The 19,785-nt window shown below is 39.2% G+C and overlaps 3 protein-coding genes across 8 annotated transcripts in view; 1 reads left to right on the top strand and 2 right to left on the bottom strand.

Moving 5' to 3' along the window:
- ncoa2 (nuclear receptor coactivator 2) overlaps positions 1–6,687 on the bottom strand; it is a 54,820-nt gene extending 48,133 nt beyond the window's left edge. For 2 of the 5 annotated variants that reach the window (XM_067486666.1, XM_067486671.1), the window contains exon 1: positions 6,529–6,687. The gene's annotated coding sequence lies outside the window, so the exon portion shown is untranslated. Of the gene's footprint in view, positions 1–506; positions 738–6,528 lie in introns of all 5 variants that reach the window. The other 3 variants (XM_067486667.1, XM_067486670.1, XM_067486668.1) reach the window with 3 other exon arrangements.
- Positions 6,688–7,976: 1,289 nt separating this feature from the next.
- tram1 (translocation associated membrane protein 1) lies at positions 7,977–15,354 on the bottom strand. Of its 2 annotated transcripts, none has more exons than XM_067486538.1 (11): positions 15,069–15,354; positions 13,551–13,614; positions 12,395–12,513; positions 12,192–12,308; positions 12,026–12,084; positions 11,840–11,924; positions 11,551–11,621; positions 11,230–11,334; positions 10,974–11,117; positions 9,047–9,198; positions 7,977–8,759 (listed from the first exon to the last, which is right to left on the bottom strand). In XM_067486538.1, exons 1-11 carry the CDS (start codon positions 15,189–15,191, stop codon positions 8,689–8,691), a joined length of 1,110 nt encoding a protein of 369 aa, XP_067342639.1. In that variant the 5' UTR covers positions 15,192–15,354; the 3' UTR covers positions 7,977–8,688. The 2 variants fall into 2 exon arrangements, with proteins under 2 accessions (XP_067342639.1, XP_067342638.1); XM_067486537.1 differs by having other exon boundaries at positions 12,395–12,516; positions 15,069–15,352.
- A 710-nt stretch (positions 15,355–16,064) lies between these two features.
- xkr9 (XK, Kell blood group complex subunit-related family, member 9) lies at positions 16,065–19,499 on the top strand. The gene is made up of 4 exons (XM_067486536.1): positions 16,065–16,196; positions 16,747–17,295; positions 17,618–17,832; positions 17,914–19,499. The coding sequence occupies exons 2-4, from the start codon at positions 16,982–16,984 to the stop codon at positions 18,540–18,542; spliced, it is 1,158 nt and encodes a 385-aa protein (XP_067342637.1). The 5' UTR covers positions 16,065–16,196; positions 16,747–16,981; the 3' UTR covers positions 18,543–19,499.
- Positions 19,500–19,785: the final 286 nt, after the last annotated feature.

The raw sequence follows: 19,785 nt of genomic DNA, 5'->3' as shown, positions 1-19,785 counted from the left end.
TTAGCCTTTGTTTAGCAAAACGGAAACACTGACGGAGAGCCAGTAGGAGCTAAAATTATGTTTTTCTATTACACTGAGAATTCTGTGAAATAATTGATTATGTCACTACACATGAGCCAATTTCTGTAAATATAAAAACTTTTGTCATGCCCTCTCAGTTACAGGTTTAGACAGTAAGCATTCTTTAAATGTTAAGAATTATCAACAGGGTATTACTCTGTAAATAACAAATGAAGAATGCAATTTTTGTTTTTGCACTAACAATAAATTAACTCAATTTGTATATAAATATCAGCCACTGAACATAGCTGAAAACATGTCAGTTTAAACAGGACTTATTTCAGACACAGCAAGAAAATTACAAAAACGATGGTGATTCATTATCTAAAACGTTTTTAGATAATGAATCATCAGTGTGAAATGTGACATGATATGTCATCTTTAATAAAATGTTGTGGGATGAATGGCAGAATGATAACTTCTTAGTTGTTTTAATTCTTCATCACCTGTCATCGTATTTATTTAGGTTTAAGGATCTCCACCCCACAATGTGTTTTCAAACTAAGTTATTGTCAGTCTGCTTTTTTAGCAGCAGCATCAGTGTAACATCACAGCTCTGCCTCTCTTGTTGATCTCCTCTCCAATGACTGCTTCTGTTTTGCACTCCACTGCCAGATGAGATGGGAGGCGGTTTTGTTTTGATGGCCCACATCTTCAGGTGCCAAAACCACAAATCTCTGGAGTGAAGACATGAATGGAAGCATTTTAACATGCAAACAAACAAGTGAATACTCACACATATTCTGTGAGGACGAACTATAGATAATATGGATTCTGTAATAAAATTATCACATTATACATAATTATTACATATTTATGCTGGCATTATTATTAGAAATATAAAAAATGCCAAGATGCAATGTTTTCCCCAATCTTTATAAAAGCTCAGACATTTAATGGCCATAGATAAATTTTTTATAACAGCAAAAACATAGCAGCCTTTGCCTGTGCCAATGCAATACAGTTGCATGCACATAAGGTAAATGTAAGAGACCCCAGCCATCCATTATCTACCATATACCTGCCTAACCTTACACTCACACCAATGGGCAATATAGACCTGGCATTAAACCTAATCCACTTGCTTTTGGACACTGGGAGAAATTAATTAGCAACTGTAACGAGGAATGCCCGCAGGGCAAATCCTGAGCCTTCTTGTTGTGAGGAGACATGTATACCATGTTTCCCTATTCATTTTGCTAGTTTTATTCACAATTTATGGGTTATTGGGGGAGTTAACTGGGCATAATATGAGGTTTATGAACCTGCAAACATTTATGTTTTTCTCAATAAATAATCGTACGTACAGACGTACATCACTTAATGGTGCTGTGCTAAATTTATTCTCAATGTTAACTAACCTCTCAGCCCTTTGTACATAACTGTACAGTGTAGAAGGAAAACACAGGATTGCTAAGGAGATTCCCCAATCCGCAGAAATCAGTAAAGCTAAAAGCAAGCAAAAACCATATTACAGGTCACTGAAGGAACACTGCCGAGTCAACAGAGAATGAGAGAGGGGGGGGGGGGGGCGGGGGTCACGCTGGTCAGAATTTGACCCTCACAATGTGTATAGAAATGGAAAGCCTGAAACTGAAACTTCATATTCCTCTGGCTTTATGACAAGAGTGAGAAATGCTGCTGCACTGCATGTGATTCCATACTACCTTAGCTCCGCCTGTGATGGTGGTGAACCAGTGCCGTTTACCTCCATTTCAGAATAAGATTGTATACTAGATTTTCTTCACCCTGCATATTTTTGGACCACCCACCCAACTCCAGCAGGGAGCTTGCTCAATCCAAGTTTTCTCTCCCTCGCTCAGTGCCAAGGATTCCACCCTGGGCAGTGGGAAAGCTGCCAACCACATGCTAGCACACTCGCTAGCACCAGTGCCACGAACACATTGTGGGAGAGGAAAAGGCAGTTAACTCACTCAAATGAATTAAGACATCACAGCACACTACCTCAATCTACAACTGCATCCTGTGATGTATCAATTTAGAGATTACCATTTAATGTTTTATCTTTGTTATTCTTGGTGCTTGCCTTACATAAAAGGTAATAACACTTGTGATCACTTAAGCTATTTAAATAGTTCATTAACATTATATTGCTTCTTATTCACAAGTAATACTTGTTAAAAGAGCAAAAGATGCCCAAGTCTTTAAAAGGACAATTAGTGAAGTTCAAATCACCGCAATATTTTAGAACCAAGCAATACTAGCCTCAAAGAAAATGAAAAAAACAGCTGCAGAAACAGTCATGTGACCTCTTATCTCCTTTGTTCAAGCCAAACTGACTGAGGGCACCTTCTTAGCAATGCACAGTAGACACCACAATATCACTTAGCTCAGGAGATCAATATGCACTTTTCTGTGGCTGACCTACATAAGTGGAGGACCGTGGATTGTCGAAATCATTGGATTGCCTGCAAGCCTCATGATCCTTGGAGCCCTGGTGGAGTCTCCATGGGAGTAGAGCATGAGGCAGCCTATGGTGTGATGTTACAAATCTAAGTTTTACAAACATTAGAAAGGTTGTGGCTAGTTTTTTGAATCTCTAACGTAAACTGAGTGCAACATGCAATTTCCCAAACTGGATAATGATCGCACACACAAGTCAAGGACACAGTGTCCATCAGTTTAATGTTTCGAATATGAATTTTAAGAGGCATACCGTTTCATGACATATAATGCGTAGTTATCCAAGCACAAATCTGGGCTAAATAATTTGTCTCAGTATTATCAATTAACTGTAATGTCATGGGAGAATAAAAGAGAACAAATCCCTAAACTTAATTTCATTCTCAATTCTTCAACTCTTTAACATAAAAAAAACTGTGTCAAAAGAGCCGACACAACCAGCTGTAAACAAAACAAGACCTACTCTCAGCACAGAAAGATGGGATGGCTAATTTGAGGTCAGCTAAACACAATGACAATATGCCTTGAAGCAGAGAGGCAGTACACTCTCTCTGCTTCTCCTCCATGTCAAACCACTCTCAGCTTTACATCAACCAGCACCGTATCGCTTCATCTCTCACCTGCCGTTTCCCCCTCCTCCCTGCCTCTGCTGTAAAAACCTGGCCATTACCCCACAGCTCATCCCTCACGCCCACCGAGGACCTGTCACACTGCTGTTTCCATGACAACACAAACGCAGAGACCGTAGGGTGAGATGCCCAGTGAGACAAGGCAAACAGATACCGGGGGGAGTGGTACATCATGTCAAGAACACACTGTGGACCTTATACAGTATGTGATGGAAAGAACACAATATAAACTGATCTGTTACATCTAACCTTGAATGGAAGCTGAATGGTTTCTGTGTGTGGTTTTTAACCTGGCTTGTATCCATCTTCCTGTTTGATTTAACTATGGAATGTTATTTACTGTATTTAGTAGGGAAAAAAACAAGACAGGGATATTTTCATCAATGGAATGTGCAGATTTGTGCAAGAGCATTAATGCTTTGCCACAAGATTATGAAAGCCCAGATTCCTGCCAGCACCTCAACATTCAATGTTGTTATTTGATACTGCTCCTAAAAATGAGCTCAGGAGTAAACATTAAAGAGCATCTGTGAGGCCAAGTGGTAGGGTGTTGTTCAGGAGCTGACCACACTGAAAGAGACAGGCATGTCAATTCCCAGCCTGGTTCATATGACTCCACCTATAAAATAAAAAAAAAAAAAGGCGTACATTCCCATTTAATTACAAGTGTCTTATTCATTGTTTAGGTAGCATATGTCATGTTAAGCTTCAATACGATGCAGATTTTGTGCTTGGGGCGGCTCAGTTGCTACAGACCACAGGGTCAGTGGTTCGATCCCCAGTCCCAGCTATATATGTCGAAGTGTCTCGGGGCAAGACACTGAGCACCCAACCTTTCCCATCCCCAGCTGTGCAGTGCCGGACGAAGCCCGGTAGAAATTGGGGAGGGTTGCGTGAGGAAGGGCACCCAGTGTAAAAACTGTGCCAAATCAACATGCAGACAATGATACGCTATGGCGACCCTGAACTCAGGAGATAATCCAAAAGGACTCCCCCCCCCCAAAAAAAAAACCCCATCAGATTTTGATTTTGTGCTTAAAAGTGAATCATAGAGCTTTAAAATTTTTTTACTATTGAAACAATGAGTAATAAGATAACAAATTTAAAGAAAGGATATGTGTTTTAAGACTTGAATGGGGATTTTGCTACTGGCCTTAAGTTCAGTTTAGATCATGGTAATTCTGGCCCTGATAACAATGGACTACAATAACGTAGGGACCTTACCTCTACACTGTGTCTCATGCAATGCATTCATTTGGGATAAACACACACCCAATTTCACTTGAATTTCCTGAGCAAAACAATACGCATGAAATCAGCAATTACTAACCATGTCAGGAAGGCCCCAATACAGGGCTCATGATCCAGATATTATTTACTAACCTCTCTACAGGCTTAAGACATCATTTTTAACAATGAAGCAAAATTACATGATCTGTAGTTTTTATTTTCCCTGTGACAATTGTTTTTATTGGCAATTATTTTTAATTTATATTCTCAACTTATTGTGCAGTCTATAAACATCAGTAGATAATAGAGGTTCCCAGAATCAAAGTTGTCAAGCGTCTGGCTTAAAAAAAATAAAATAAATATATATATATATATATATATATATATATATATATATATATATATATATATATATATATATATATATATATATATATATATATATATATATAAAAAAGATAATGGCCAACAGAAAATATTCACATTAGAGAAGCAGGACCTAAAGAATACACCATCTTATTCAAAAAGTCAAAGCCCTAATATGAGATTCCTAATCCAGTTAACTATCTAGTATGTTTCTGCCTTAAAACAGACAAAAAAGGTATGAGCATCCAACTGGGCTACATGCAAAAGTTCTACTAGTCTGTATCTGCAATGTACAACATACATTGTAACAAGCAGAGGGCTGACACGGATGCCATATGCTTCTCCGTGTCTTCATATATAGCACCACGCACTCATTACTAAAATCAGGTCACTTTAGAAGTAAGTTATATATTTTTACTTCTCTTCCAAATTCAAAAAAATATTCAGAAAAATACAGAGCGAGTTTTGGTTTTTTAAACTAAAAAAAAAAAAAAAAAAAAAATGATACAATGCTATTCAGGCTGACAGGAGGGGTTAACAACTAAAGCTCTGGACATTTTTAGTATGAGAACCACACAGCAACTTTGTTTCGTTTACACTTCTTGACAGATTACTTTGCCTGTGACTACTGGTAGATCTGGCAAGAATCCATCACATCACATACTCGGAGGCTCAGAAGTTACTGCCAAACCCCAGCTGGACAACATGTCATGTTAAAGCTCCCATCAGTGATGTGACAGCAGCACTGTGCACCATCAGGTGGGCAGTGATGCAACAGAAACTGCTCAACTGGTTCCACAGGATGCATTCCTGCAGCATTACTAAGGAACGTTGACAGTGATCGAAATGGCACACACTGTCTGCATGTATTGTCCTAAGTCAGGTAAGCTCTTAGATGGAGTACACTGCACTCTTAACACGGGCAAAACAATGCAGCACGAGTTAAACTTCTAAGCAGCGTTCCCTCATACTGCATTACAATTATCTATTCAGTTATATGTCCCGCCTTTATTCACATCTCCACAATACATCATCATCTCGATTTGTTTGCCATTATTGGAAAGCCATGCCACAACAAACAACAGTCACTTTGTAGTGCATGTTGAACTTTGCAAACAGTGTTGTCAAACGTTTGAAGCTGCTGGTTAAAGTTGTCAAAGTGCTCACTGACGACAACGCATAGCAATGCCAGTCAAACTCAAAACACCTTAAACAAATGCAGAAGTGTCAACTTTCCCGATGTAACACAAGCACATAAAGGCATGACTAAACCACAATAGACAAGGCGTACAGCACGCTCAAACAAATGGTCGTGAAAACTGTCCCAAACTCACTCCTGAAAACTGGCTACGACGTTCACCCAGGCAGACTAGCCTGCAGCTAAACAGTTAGCATGCTAACTCCGTTCCTGCTACACTGGCGAACTTCGTCCGATGTTGTACGCACGGTCACTTGCTCACTCAGCATAAAAACAATGACATATCAAAGAATTGTGCACGTTGTTTAATATGTATATATTTGTTAACATAAAATTTACACGTGACCATGCCGACTACTGAACAAAACGGCTCACAAACATTGCAATAAGTCGCTTGCAAGCTCGCAGTCTGATTCGTCTAATTGAGTTTGCTGCAGAAACACTATTGACAGAGGCAGCAAGCTTAGCCAAGAAGCTAACGCTTGCTAATAAGCTAACGCCGAAGCGAGAGCCTGTGCCAGACAGAACCGAGATTGAAGACCTCGCACTGGATCACAGATTTCTCAACGAAAACACCAGGTCCCGTCTCCACAGACAGCACCGACACATGTGTCTACTTACGATGTGATACTTTCGATGGTGTCCTCGCTCCTAAATTCCGTTTACCAGAGGCAGATCTGACCTTCGCGGTAGTGAAACATTTCTGCTGGCTAACTGTGCCGCCATGTTACTCCTGCTCTGCAAACCAGTGCTGAGTGTTGATCTGGCTGGTAGCTGCTATCCTCCCCCACATCACGGGGCTCCAGCACTATCAACTCACTTACCGCCAGGGTTCGTAAGCAACCTTAGGGAGATTTACCTCTGTGCATGACCCTGCTCACTTTATTATTTGGATATCAGTTTGTCGACTGACACCCACTAAGACATGAAACATATCTACGCATTGATTTTTTTTTTTTAACAGTATAGATTTTGTCTAAACCGCTGGACTGAGAGTCGTGGTTTAAAAGGTGTTACAACTGTGACCCCCCACCTCCCCGCACTCATTATAGAAAGAAAGGGCAACAAAACATAAAATATACCAAATGTCTACACCAGCACATACAGCATGCAAGGTTAAGATTTGAAAAACTTTGAAAAACTAAAATGATGTGCCTCAAATAAAAAGCGTGGTAAAAAAGGCATGCGGTTGTGGGCTCCATTGATCTTATCATTAAAACTCCTAATTTCTCTCTGCATTTGCTATAAGATCACTAGAAATAACTACAGGTAAAAAAAAAAAAAAAAACGTGCAACATGGGGTAATATTTTCTTAACAAACCCCAGGCCATTTTGGTTGCAATTTTGGGAAATGAACAAAGTGAACTGACCTAAAACACAACACTAACATTGCAGGCTGTTGAAATGAGCTGTCCTACTTAGCTTTCTTTATTTACTGTCTGGTAAACTGTCCACGGATCACATCAGCAAGCAGGCGTTTTCTTCCAACTAGAAGTTGTGCAACACTGCCACCAAGTGCTGGAAATTTAATACCAACAGGGGAGTTAATCCATGCTTTCATCAACCACAGTTGAAGACTAAAGGATCTGTTAGGAAGCAACTATTTTTTCCCCCACAGTTACTCAACGTGTATTGTAAAGTTTCTTGATTTGTTTTTTTTTCCAAAAATGTAAAAATGATGGGTCTTTTGGCAAGCTGATACCAGTATTCCTTAGACAAGTTTAAATGTGAGTCTTTTAGGTCATCAGAACAATAAATAAATCAGTATTTTATCAGTGTTACCTCAATTGCTGTTACTATAGTCATTTATCACCATGGTATTTTGTACCTTACCTTTTTTTCTTCCAGGATAAGATACTGTGTTAACCCAATAATTATTGTGAATGCTCTTTTTTCAGTAAAACATTTTATTCCATTACAGGATAAACCCTTAGAACAAACTTGAAATACATACACTGCTGATATACTGTACTAGTGTTTACCTACACTTCCTTGATGGGGTTCTTTAGAATTAGCCAATGTTATCTACATAGGTGATTGGTCTGTAAATTACAGCTGACTGCACTCCATAGATTTGTAAATTCACTTTATGGCATGTAAGTAACTGTATATATAAACAGGCAGTCCGGCTTATTTGGCACAGTCAACAGTGTGAGAGGGGTGTCTGTTGGTGAGCAACATGATGAAAACACTATAACAAAGTCTTGCTGTAAGGGTCAGCAGTCTGTGGTGTGAAATTAATCATATCCTAAATCTGTAAATAGTAACAAGACTATGTAACTTCTTTTTAAAACAAGAGATATTACAGGGCGACTTAAATTCCACATCATGTCTGAAAAAACAAACAAAAGCTGGAATATAAACTATTTGGGAAAAAGCATGAATTTACCTGACTTGGGAGAAACATTAAACACTGAAGTCATCATTCCTGAAATTTTTAAATTACACACCCTGTACAAAACACTCCTTATCAATAGGCACTTCTTAAATAAGGTTTTCTTTCAGTTTATTTCTAAATGCATTTTCTTTTTAGTCTACATGGCACAGCAGAGCAGTGATTCTCCAAACAAGGCGTGATGGGGGGATGGTGACAAGCAAAACTAAATTGCATTCTGGTCCTTGAAGTCCAGCTGGAAGGTCAGTTCTGTGGGGGAGATAAAAATGCATATCATGGTGTGGGGAGCTGGAGGGTCTGTTGGTCCGATTTAGCCACAGAGGCACACCGAGAGATAATTTCCATCATTGAAAAGGGGTTCATGGGAAGGGCTTAGGAAAAAGTGTTTATGATGACTTCTCTTTTCTTGTTCTGGGTGAATCAGCTCCATGGGAGTTCACTCCATTTACTCCATTGGCTAAAAAGAAAGGATGTATCCAAGTTAGTCCCACATAAAGAGGAAGTAATGATGGAAATTATGCATTAAATATCAAGTTACATAAGAAGAACTGCAAGTACAAATTATATTGTAAAATATACAACCACCAAGTTAATTATAACATACTTCTCTTTACCTCCTGTGTCTTTTTGGTTTGTTTTAACTAGCCAGTTTGTTATTCATTCTATTATTTGGGAAACTGTTTGGCACTTTGCATAAGAATAATAAAAGTAAGCAGACTTCAGCTTATGTCCTTGTTCCCTCACCTTTGTCTTTCTTTGATTTGCTCTTGGAGGGAACTTGTTTCTTTTTCAAGGTCTGAGCTTGGGCATGCTCTCTCCACCGACGCAGCTGAAAGTTGATAAATTTCCACATCATGAAGGCTTGAGTAAGGCAGATGGCAGCCAGGACGGTTATCCTAGAGAAAGGAAGCAAAACTGTAACTCAAGAGGTAATTTAAAGTAATTTGCACTGCAATAAATGTAACCATATGCAGGCACAGTTGGGTAAAAAAAGTCTGCATCCCCTTATGTTGAAATGGCAAAATTGTAAAACGAAGAAGGTAAAAAGACCGTCAGCACTTAATGCTTGCAGACTGGCACCATACGTGTTTAATTGGGCATGTAAGTGGCTACAGCTCCAGGGGCTGTCTCATGTAGCATGTTGAGAGCAACAAAGACAATGGGATTACGAAAACAGCTTTGATAAGTCCTCAAAATTAAATTGGTAAACCTTCATAAAGCTGGAGAGGGATTGAAAAGTATTTCACCAACTGTGAAGACCATAATCATGGAACACATTAAACACGGAAACACTGACTCTCATCCAAACGGTGGAAAAGCAAGAAAAATACCTGAAATAGGTACTAGGAAACTTGCTGGAGAGACACGCAAGAATCCAAAACAAACAGCAAGGGATCTGACAAAGTCCTTGGATACAATTGGAATAAAAGTCCATCTTGGACGTTTGCTACCGAGCATGTGAACAAAAGTTGTCTTGGAACAATAGGATGTGGCCTTATGAGACTAAAGTTCAATTTTGTGGTCATAATTCGCACAGGTGGGCGACTGTGGCGCAGGAGGCAGAGCAGTCGTCCATCAATCTTATTGGTTTGATCCCTGGCTCCTCTGGTCACATGAAGTGTCCTTGAGCAAGACACTTAACCCCAACTTAGTTGCTCCAGGTGAGTGTATGCCAGCTGCACAGAAGCTCCCCTATCGATGTGTGTGCAAATGGGTGAGTGAAAAGCAGAGTAAAGCACTTTGAGTACCAATAGAAAAGTGCTATATAAGTGCAGACCATTTACCATTTACAAGTATGTATGGCGAGAAAAAAAACTCTGCCCATGAAGACAGGAACACTATTCCCACAGTTAAAAAAGGTGGACGCTTTCTGATGTTTTGAGGGTGTATGTCTGCATCAGAAAGAATGAATGCAGCCCAATACCAGAAGATGTTAAAGCAAAGCCTCCTTCCATCAGTAAAAAAAGCTGAAAACAAAAAAGGTAGTGGATCCTTCAACAAGACAATGAACCAAAGCACAAAGAAAAGGTGACTCAGGAATACATACAAAAATAAATAAGATTAACATTTTACCATGCATTCCTAGTCTGTAGACTGAAATATCAATTGAAAATCTGTGAATAGATTTAAAGAAGGCCGTACAAAAATAAATAAAACCAGCAATCTGGGACTCTCATAATGCTTAAAGGCTTCCCAAAGAAAAGATACCTATTAGAGAACATTTCATAGAGTGGGGGAAATGCAAGCTTTTGCAATAAAATTATTTTGACTGTTTTACAATTTCTTTTTATAAGCTCATTGTTGCTTTTGATGATAAAGAAACACTTGTACTTGCTGAATGTGCAAAAAAATATGATGTTAACTATTCTTTGTTTTACTCCTTTTGTCATTTCAAAATATGGGGATACAATGTTTTGTGTACAATGGATAAGCCGAAAGGACAAAAAAATATAAAAATATCAACACAACCCATCATAGAGACCTTTAGTAAAGCAGTTTTTAGTGTAATGGGTAGTGTGGACAGACAATATCTCAGTGAAATACCCATAAAGAAATATTTCACAGTTGTTCTGGGAACAGATACATTACCAGTATAAAAACACACTGTTAGCAGTTTTTAAAATATAATTTCAGATTTAATAGTTCCATGTCTCTTCTTGGACACACTTACCGAACAAAGAGAATATTAAAGTTCCCTGCAGCCAAATCAAAGCCTTGGTTCTCAGCTGTGGCAAGGCCAAAGCCAATGGTGAGGACAGACAAGGACAGGGTGAGCAGTCTTCCAAGGACAAACAAGATGGCCCATATGGTGAAGCTGGAAGAGCAGATGCATTCAAACTTTGTTACCACCCATAATTCCTAACAAGTAAAATTCAAATGGTTAACACACTGACTATAAACAAATTGAAATCTTTATTGACACCCACCCCATTTGTCTGTTCTCATTGCTGAAGTAGACCAGACGGGAAATGTGGAAGAGCAGTTCAACAAAGTAGTGCAACACAAGCAGGACCAGACCCAGGCGGTTCAGGCTAAAAAACACAAGAACGACATGATTTTCATTTATTACAAGTAACAGGACAAACATATGGGTGACATTATTAGAGATCATCTAGCTTTAGTTCAGCGTGCAAACACTGTTCCTTTGCTTTAACTTTCTCCTGGAGAGTAGTGTACAAACACAAGAGTAGTTGTCACATGTTCCATCCATTCACATATTTCAGCCTTTGTGGAAAAGCAGCTCTTACTTAAGAATGTAGGCGCCTGCAATGTGGACAAGGTACAGGAAGATGTACACAAGCTGGCGTGGAATATCCTCCTAAAAAGTAAACACAAAGGAAGGGAGGACATAAATGGTCAAAATATTTACAGCAGTGTGGGTCTGCATGTAGAATTAACTGAGAGGAGTATGATTATTTCAAACAATGTGACATAACCAAGGAAGTCAAACAGGAAAAAGCCTTAGGGTGCAAACAGAAGCTACAATACGTCATAGTCCTCCGAAATGATGGGCCCACCACATACACAAACACAAACCTTCTTTGTCTTTTGAAAGTACAGTTCTGGGAGAGCATGTAACCAGTAGCCCATCTGACAAATGAAGTAGAATTTCATCTGGAATCTACATGAACATAAGAGTTCAAAGTTAGCAGTGATTTTATCTTTATGTTGCAAAAGATCCACCACTTTAATTCTTACGCCATACTGTACATGGGTACTTACGGCATCAGTGTATGGGGGTACCCTTCCCAAAGCGTGATTGGGTTGGACAGAAAATTTTCCTACAAAAAAAAAAAAAAAAAAACACAACAGGCATTTCAACTATAATCATGGGCAGTTTGGGGACTTTTGCAAACAGAAGCGATGCCAGTTTCACTTCAGTACGTACAGAGAGGAGGATGCTTGTGCCCCAACCAAAGGAGAACAAGTAGAAGGCACTGAGCTGGCCTGACTCATTGAACTTGCTGTGCTTGGTTTTAGAGAAGTGCTTCTTCCTGTTGATCTTCTGCAAAGATGAACAACAATAATTAATGCTAAACAGTAAAAAGAGATTAAAGTAGGCGTACTTGACTCTGTGTTTGTCTGACTTACATCTAGCACATATTCTTGGATAATGGCATGCATGATGATGGCCACCAGCATGTAGAAGAAGATTGTGGCTAAGTCCTTGATGCCATGGTGGAAGTGGCTTATGGGTGTCTCTTCTAGGCCTTCTGCAGCAGAAAATATGCACAATCACCACAACTGACCACCAACAAAAACAGATCTACTTTTATGTGTTCTGTTCATGTCATAATGGCAAATGTGCCAAGTTTATCCAGGTTTCTAATCCCCAACATGAACCGCCATGCCAAGTGATTCACATGGTTTAATAACCCTAACTCCTGAGATGAGGTGTTTGGATTAGTGCGTCTCGACTGTGCAGACTTGCACACAGTTAAAATGCCAGTCATAGTCTTTAGCTGCAGTGTAAATGTCACACACCCAGAGCCTCTTCCATCTTTCTAAGCTACATAACATCTACATAGCCTCGAAGTCAACATCTGTGAATCACAGTGTCATGTGAGGGGTTGCAGCACAGAGAGACAGATTAGACATGAAAATGGCTCCCAGTACACTAAACTAATGGTTTACGAAACTGCATATAGAAATGTGTCCAATCATTTGTAAAAGTCAGCATTAGTAAATTAAAAAAAAATCTTTATTGAATTGGTTTTACTCCAAAGAGATTGAGTAGATGCATGATTATTCTTTTAGATACAGGCTGTAAATAAGTTACAGAAGTAGGCGAGCAGTGAGGTCTAGCTGATAAGAACTGAATCGCCAACTTGCAGCCTGCAAACCCACAGTTTAAGAGAGCATGAATAAGCTCTGAGGTTGTACATTCTTTCAACAGTGTCTGAAGCCAGCAAAAAAACCTGTTAACCTTGAAATGAGCGGAACCTTTAACTGTGAGGACTATATTACACCTTAGCTCGAATTTGCCCGGCATAACCTTGCCACAAGAGAACTTTATAAATCAGGCAGGCTAAATTTAGCTGCAAAGGAGAAAAAAAAAAGAAAACAGCTCTCAAATGGGTTTGTCTAAGGCCACACAAGTACCGCTCTAGAATCTAAATGAGAGGCTTTCAGCAAGACAACGCTGAAAGAATACCGCATTATATGTGTAGGCCAAAACTTGAACTACTGAGCTTAACACGTTCACACATCATCAGTTCTCACCACACACTCTCTCCCTCTAACTTACCATGTGTTGATATGGTGACATTGTACTGGACCGTTATGAAAAACACTGCAAACTTTGAGGTGACCTGTATACAAAAAGGTAAGAAAAAAAAAGACATAATTACAGAAACCACACATGTACAACATTGTGTCATTTGCAAAAGAATCTACTGCAATACTGCAATTATGTAAAATCAAACAAAATCAAATCAAACACTTGGAGCATTGCATTTTTACATCATGTCATTTCCAATAAGAGCCAAAATGGAGTGTGTAACTTATTGTAATGGTTTTAACTTGTGTGAGTATTGCATCATTTTTAACCTAATAATAAACCTAAACCACGGAAACTATGAGACCATATAGAGATTATGCAGTCGTACTGTACCAGCAGAAACAAATTATATAAAGTGAAGGAAAGCACCACCAACTTTTCCTTTGAGAACAGCATATTTAAATTGTTAATGACCTGATATAAAAATAACCAGAGTTAGCAAATGATGCGAGAACGAAAATGGATCCAATTTAAAAATATTTTGAAAGAGCACAGCGCAGCATAATAAGTCAAAAGGTAAAACAGGAAGTCCAGCCTTACTGCTTCAAAACAAAAGAGCTACGTAGGCAGGAAAAGTTTATAAAATACACTGTCATACAAAAATATAATTGCAACAACTCTGACAAATATGAAATGTTGCATTCAGGGAATTTGCACGGTGCAACAGCTGATTTCTAAATAAGGGGTTTTGCTTTGGAAAACAAAAACAGAACAGGAAGTAGTTGTAATTATGACCGACTTGACACGAATGGCGAGGATGAAACATGCTGCAAATCAAACACAAATTTGGAGTGATAGCAGAGCAGCGAGACGCACAGGAGTTGTGTAGCATGAAGGGATTCCAGCTGTTCCCCCGCAGCGTCGAGCTAGATTCACAGCTGCGTTTTAGAGTTTCAGTTTTGGTGCAAGCGGGTTTCTGTGATGACAGCCCTCTCAGTCTCAGTCGTTGTATGATTGCCACGTAACACATCGACGCATAAACTAACCAAGTCGAGAGCGTTGCATCATAATGCAAATACCGAGTTGGATATAGTTTTGCAAACCCGCAACACACTGTTCTATATTTCCACAAATTTGTTGCACATAAAAAAACAAAACAAAAAAAAGCAAACTTTGTTTAATGATCGAACTGCAGGCCTCTGGCCAATAGAAACACTGATTTTAAACATGGGAAGCAGCCAGTTGGAAAGTGGATCCCTGTTCCCTCCTCGACACGTTAATTCATAAAGAAAACTTAAAGCCAGTGCGTTAGAAGGATTTGATATTCTAGTGGCAATAAGGCAAAAGCGAGGCCATCGTTCACAGAAAACTTTCGATTACAGGAGGAAGTAGTCAAGAATAGACCAGCTAGCCATGTCAGTTTCCAGGAGAACAGATGGGGAGAAAATCGGCATCCAGTTCGCCGGTGGTCCGTCCACCGTTTCAGACGAGCATCCCCCCCACGAGCTCCGCTTAAAACCCACTCAACACGTGCACGAGACTTACCTCAAACATCAGCCCGAGAAGGAAAACCATAGCAACACAGGAAACAATATCTGCATGGTTCTGGATGACAAACTCATGGCTCAGAACCGGCGGGTTCTTGTTAGTTTTTTTCCGGATTCCCATGTCGACACGGTTCTGTCCAACTTTTTACTTTACGCAGCAAAGATAAACCCGGTTTCTTCTATATAATACTAATATTCTTCTATACGAGAGCTCACAATGCAGCTGCTTCCTGCACGACACAGGGCCAAGCTGAAATTGAATGGCGTGTCACTCTTCTGCTAATGGGAGGATCCACGGAGAGAGCGCTGCTGCGCCTGAGCAGCGACACTCTTTACCTACAGGAGAGCGACAGCTACAGCTCTCTATCGCTTCCTAGCGCTTTGGAGTGTAAAAAGTTTAGACTGGAGCTCAGTTCAAATTCTGACTACTCAGCTCGGTGCATGTGGACCCTGCAGAGTCCAGTTTTTTGGAGTCACTGGATTGGAAAAGCCAAAGCTTTGCCTATTTAGGGAAACATCGTTCGTGTGTGTGTGTTTGTATCCTATTGGGAGGGACAAATGTGAAATAAAAGTAATAATTTAATACGGAAAAAAAGGCATTGACAGGAAAATTAGTAAACGGTTGTAGCATCATTAAATCAATATAGTGCCTCTGTAATATTAAGACAAGTGTTTCAAGTTTGCACACAGTTTAACTTCTAAAAATAATTGACGCATCGTTCCAAATTTCAGATAAAGCTGTTTACACACTTATTGTAAATACATTAATTACAGGAACCACCTCAGTGCAACGTCTCACGTAACCCTTATCTATCTCTGTAATACAACTATTAAAATGAAACCATACGCTTGGGAATACCCAGCATTTCATCATTGGCTGATTGATGATTAATCCGAGTGCAGAAAACAGTGGAATGGAAATTTCAAGGTACAACCTGTCACCCACTTTCACAGACACGGGCTCAATAGCTATTATGCAATTACACTTTTATGCCTCAGCTATAGTTCAAAGATTCACTGAGGTGGAGCTTGTCATGAGACTAGACAGAGAATCAAAACTGCCACGTGCAGAAATATTTGCATCAGTGACTGTACACAGCTGTCTACCATGGAGATAACACACATGGTAAGTTCAGTTACTGTTTCGAGTGTGTATGTGTGTGTGTGTGTTTTTTTACCCTTTGTGGGATGACATGTACTAAAATGTTTCTAATTTAGGACTAAATGTATTCAAACTGAGTTTAGTATATGAGCTCAGAATGTAGCAAAAAGTGTAGCATGTGAAGAGAAGGTCAATATTGTAATGTGGCTTAAATTTGTTGTTTGTTAGTGATCTTTATCAACAATGGCATCTCATAAACAGTATAAAATCATAGTGAAACTAAATGAAGATAGAACATGTAAATGCACTGTAGTCATTCTGTAAAAAGACTTTTTTTGTGAGGAGTGTTTCAAAAGTTCTCATTCTAGCATTGTTTTAGGTGATTATAACCGATCAAAGTGCAGGACATTACTATATGACGCATCAGCTGATTGCAATTTCAAAACTTAACTCTCTTAGTGAAACATTTTTTAATAACATTGTGGGAAACTTTTTGGGCATGTAGAATATTTGTGCTGGTATTTTTTTCATGACACTTGTAGTTTGTTTTAATCACACTATATTTCCTTTTCAGATAGGACAGCATGGCACCTGAAACACTGGGGTCCAAATCCAAACTTTGTACAGCAGGTTCTCTTGAAAAGCACATGTTTCCTTCAGTCAAGAGATGAGCATTTCAGATGCACTGTAAAACATTTTAAATGAGCTGAAATAGAAATGTAAGCTTTCTAAACTTACATTTACAAGTATTTACAAGAAAACAAGTAAATTCCACCAAACTCCTGTATGTTTTACAGTGTGACAACATAATGCCTCACTCAGACTATCAGTACACTAAACTACGATGGCTATTGACCGTTGCTGGACTCCTCTTGTATGTGGTGGACATTTGGACAGACATTGTACTGGCTCTGAAATATTTTCAAGAGAAGCAATTTGTCTGGACTGTGCTGACTCTAGTATTTGTTCTGACTGGACAACTTGTGACCCAGGCCTTCAGCTACGCCTGGTACTGTGACGACATGAATGATGTTCTGATCAACCCAAGTGGAATAACAATATCAGGAATGTCCAAATGTAAACTTACTGTCATCCACCTATTTGGCATGGGCATTTTCACCAGGTATGGAATAAATATTGATGATGCTGGTGCGTAATTGTGAGAGTGCTGTCGCTTAAGAAGGCACTGACCTTGCTGTTATATTTGCAGTATAACACAAGCAGCTCCTGAGTGCTAGAAAAAGTAGTTCTTAATTGCTGTGATCAAAATGGGCAGAATGTCATTGTCACAATGTGCAAACCGGAATAACCACATTTAAGCTCCATTGATTGACATTAAGTCAAAGCCTTACAAATGCATCATTATCCGTGCAGTGGAAAGGGATGACTAACAGATGGTGGTAACCTGTTTAAGTTTGTTTTCATTGTGTTTGACTCGTCGCTAGGTATTATCATCTACTGAAGAAAGGGTTCAAAGCGGTTTGGACAACAACAAATTCATATGCAGTGGAAGACGAGAGGAATGTGCACCACAGTCTGTTTTGCCTGGCTACTGATCTGAGCATGGTCAGACTGTTTGAAGCTTTCCTGGAGAGTGTTCCCCAACTTCTTCTACAGCTGTACATAGTGCTGGGCCACCAGAAGTGTTCAATCATGCAGTGTAAGTGCAGGCAGACAGTGAGATGCCATTATGTTTTCTGCATATTCATTGGCATTTAGCTGACCAGTCTGTTTCTTTCAGATCTCTCTACGACTTTCTCTTTCTTTAATATTGCCTGGGCCCTGGTGGACTATCGCCGCTGCTTACGCAGATCTCTCCCACATATCAGGGAGATGCCCTCTGGCCTCCCCACTGTAATCTACCTAGTCTACAAACTTTGTACCATCACCAGCCACATTGTCAGCTACAGCCTCCTCCTCATACTGAGCACCTACAGCACAATAGCCCTGACCATCATCTGGATACTAGGGACAACCTGGGCACACTTGCTTAAAACCAATTTCTGCTCATCTAAAAGCCTTGAGCTTCTTTACCAGGCAGTTGCAGGAGTCATCCTGACATTCACCTTTTTCAACGTGAAAGGACAGGACACAAAAGTAGCCATGATTGTCTATTATATTTTCCACTCTCTCATAAACATTGTGGCTCCATTGTTGCTCGCTTTGTTGAAGCCAGAGTTGCAGACAGTCACTTTTTTGCTGACAGTCAGTGGTTTAATCCTTGGAGGTTCAGTGCTTGGGCTTGTGAGTCTTGTGTTGTACTACCTCTTTCTGCATCCCAGAGGGAGGTGGCGGGAGGCAGATGAAGTGGACGGCATGGCAATGGAAACAGGGACCACAAGAAGAATAGGAAACTTTTTACAACCATGATAGATTACTTGTTATGAAATTTATGCACTTTCTGTAATTCTGAATGTCTGTACAGAGAAAAATCTGACTATTATCCCCATGTGTTGTGTTAATTATGTATTTATGCTGCTGTCACTTATATCCCCCAGGTTTAAATTCTACTTACACATTTCTAGCAAAATTATTATGTAACAAGGTTGTAATATATTTTAATGTATCAGTTAATATAGATGTTTTATTTATTCTTGATCTGAGTGATATGTTTATTTATCTGCTAATTTAAATATTTTTCTGCATGCAACAATACGTTTTTTTAAATAATTTTGTGTTATATTCATGTCAGTTATAAAGACAGTAGTTTTATTACCTTATGTGTATCTTGCACACAAAATTTGACCACTGAGTTAAATAGACACGTGTCAAGTAATTTCACCTGATGGAACCAAATTTCTTTAAGCCTGTAAAACCCGTTTTGAACACAGGATGGCGTTATTGTCTAGGTTGATTTTTCTAGGTGAGGTCCTTCACTGTCCACACTGACAACAGTTAAAACGTTTTACTTTAAGTCAGAAAATGTGTAGTAATGTTTCAAGACCAATATAAAAGTCTTCTAATTACTCTATGTGCATATTTTGTTTAATTTTTTTCTACAAAAGTTCTTCTGTTTCTAATCCTTAATTTTTTACAACTGCACGAATTATGTAATTCTTCAATTGTTTATTTCAGTCATGTTTTTTAAAGTTTGTTAGCATGTTCTTGACCTGGAATGCCTCGTATATTTGCGCTTTTTCTACTTTGTTTCATTTATGTTTTTCCCCCATAATGGTTCATTAAATTCATATCAGTGCAGAATCAGGTAGAGCAATGCAACAGGAAGGACGATGACTACACAAGCTTAATTATAGTTGTTCCTATTGTCTTTAAGTCTTTTTACCAACATGATCTCACCAATGTTGAATTAAACTATTATACAACCAATCTTTTTTGTCCTAATCCTTAGCAATTTAAAGGCAACAACACATTATTTTCTCCTTTCTCCAAATTGAAGAACACAGGGGTCATCTATGAGCTAACTAAAAATATTGTAACAAAGCAGTGTTTATTTTGTTTTGACTACCAGCAAAAAACTGAGAGTCAAGTCAGAGAGCGGAGGATGCTATTTCTTCCTGGCTGAGGCAGATGGGGAGGGTTGGCTGTGAGCTCACCTGGGAGGAACGCTGACAAACCACAGGGTCCAGAAAGCCCCATGCTTTTTGGCTCTCAG

The sequence above is a fragment of the Channa argus genome, chromosome 19, assembly GCF_033026475.1.
Source record: "Channa argus isolate prfri chromosome 19, Channa argus male v1.0, whole genome shotgun sequence".
Taxonomy (NCBI): Eukaryota; Metazoa; Chordata; class Actinopteri; order Anabantiformes; family Channidae; genus Channa; species Channa argus.
This window is presented reverse-complemented; position numbering and strand designations above follow the sequence as displayed.

Coding starts and splice junctions, on each gene's coding strand:
- tram1 (XM_067486537.1), bottom strand. CDS start 15,191: ATGGGAATCCGGAAAAAAACTAACAAGAACCCGCCGGTTCTGAGCCAT. Junction 11,335..11,550: donor GCAGGCGCCTACATTCTTAA/GTAAGAGCTGCT, acceptor TGTGTTTTTTAG/CCTGAACCGCCTGGGTCTGG. Junction 8,760..9,046: donor CAAATCAAAGAAAGACAAAG/GTGAGGGAACAA, acceptor CTTTCTTTTTAG/CCAATGGAGTAAATGGAGTG.
- xkr9 (XM_067486536.1), top strand. CDS start 16,982: ATGCCTCACTCAGACTATCAGTACACTAAACTACGATGGCTATTGACC. Junction 17,296..17,617: donor GGCATGGGCATTTTCACCAG/GTATGGAATAAA, acceptor ACTCGTCGCTAG/GTATTATCATCTACTGAAGA. Junction 17,833..17,913: donor GAAGTGTTCAATCATGCAGT/GTAAGTGCAGGC, acceptor TGTTTCTTTCAG/ATCTCTCTACGACTTTCTCT.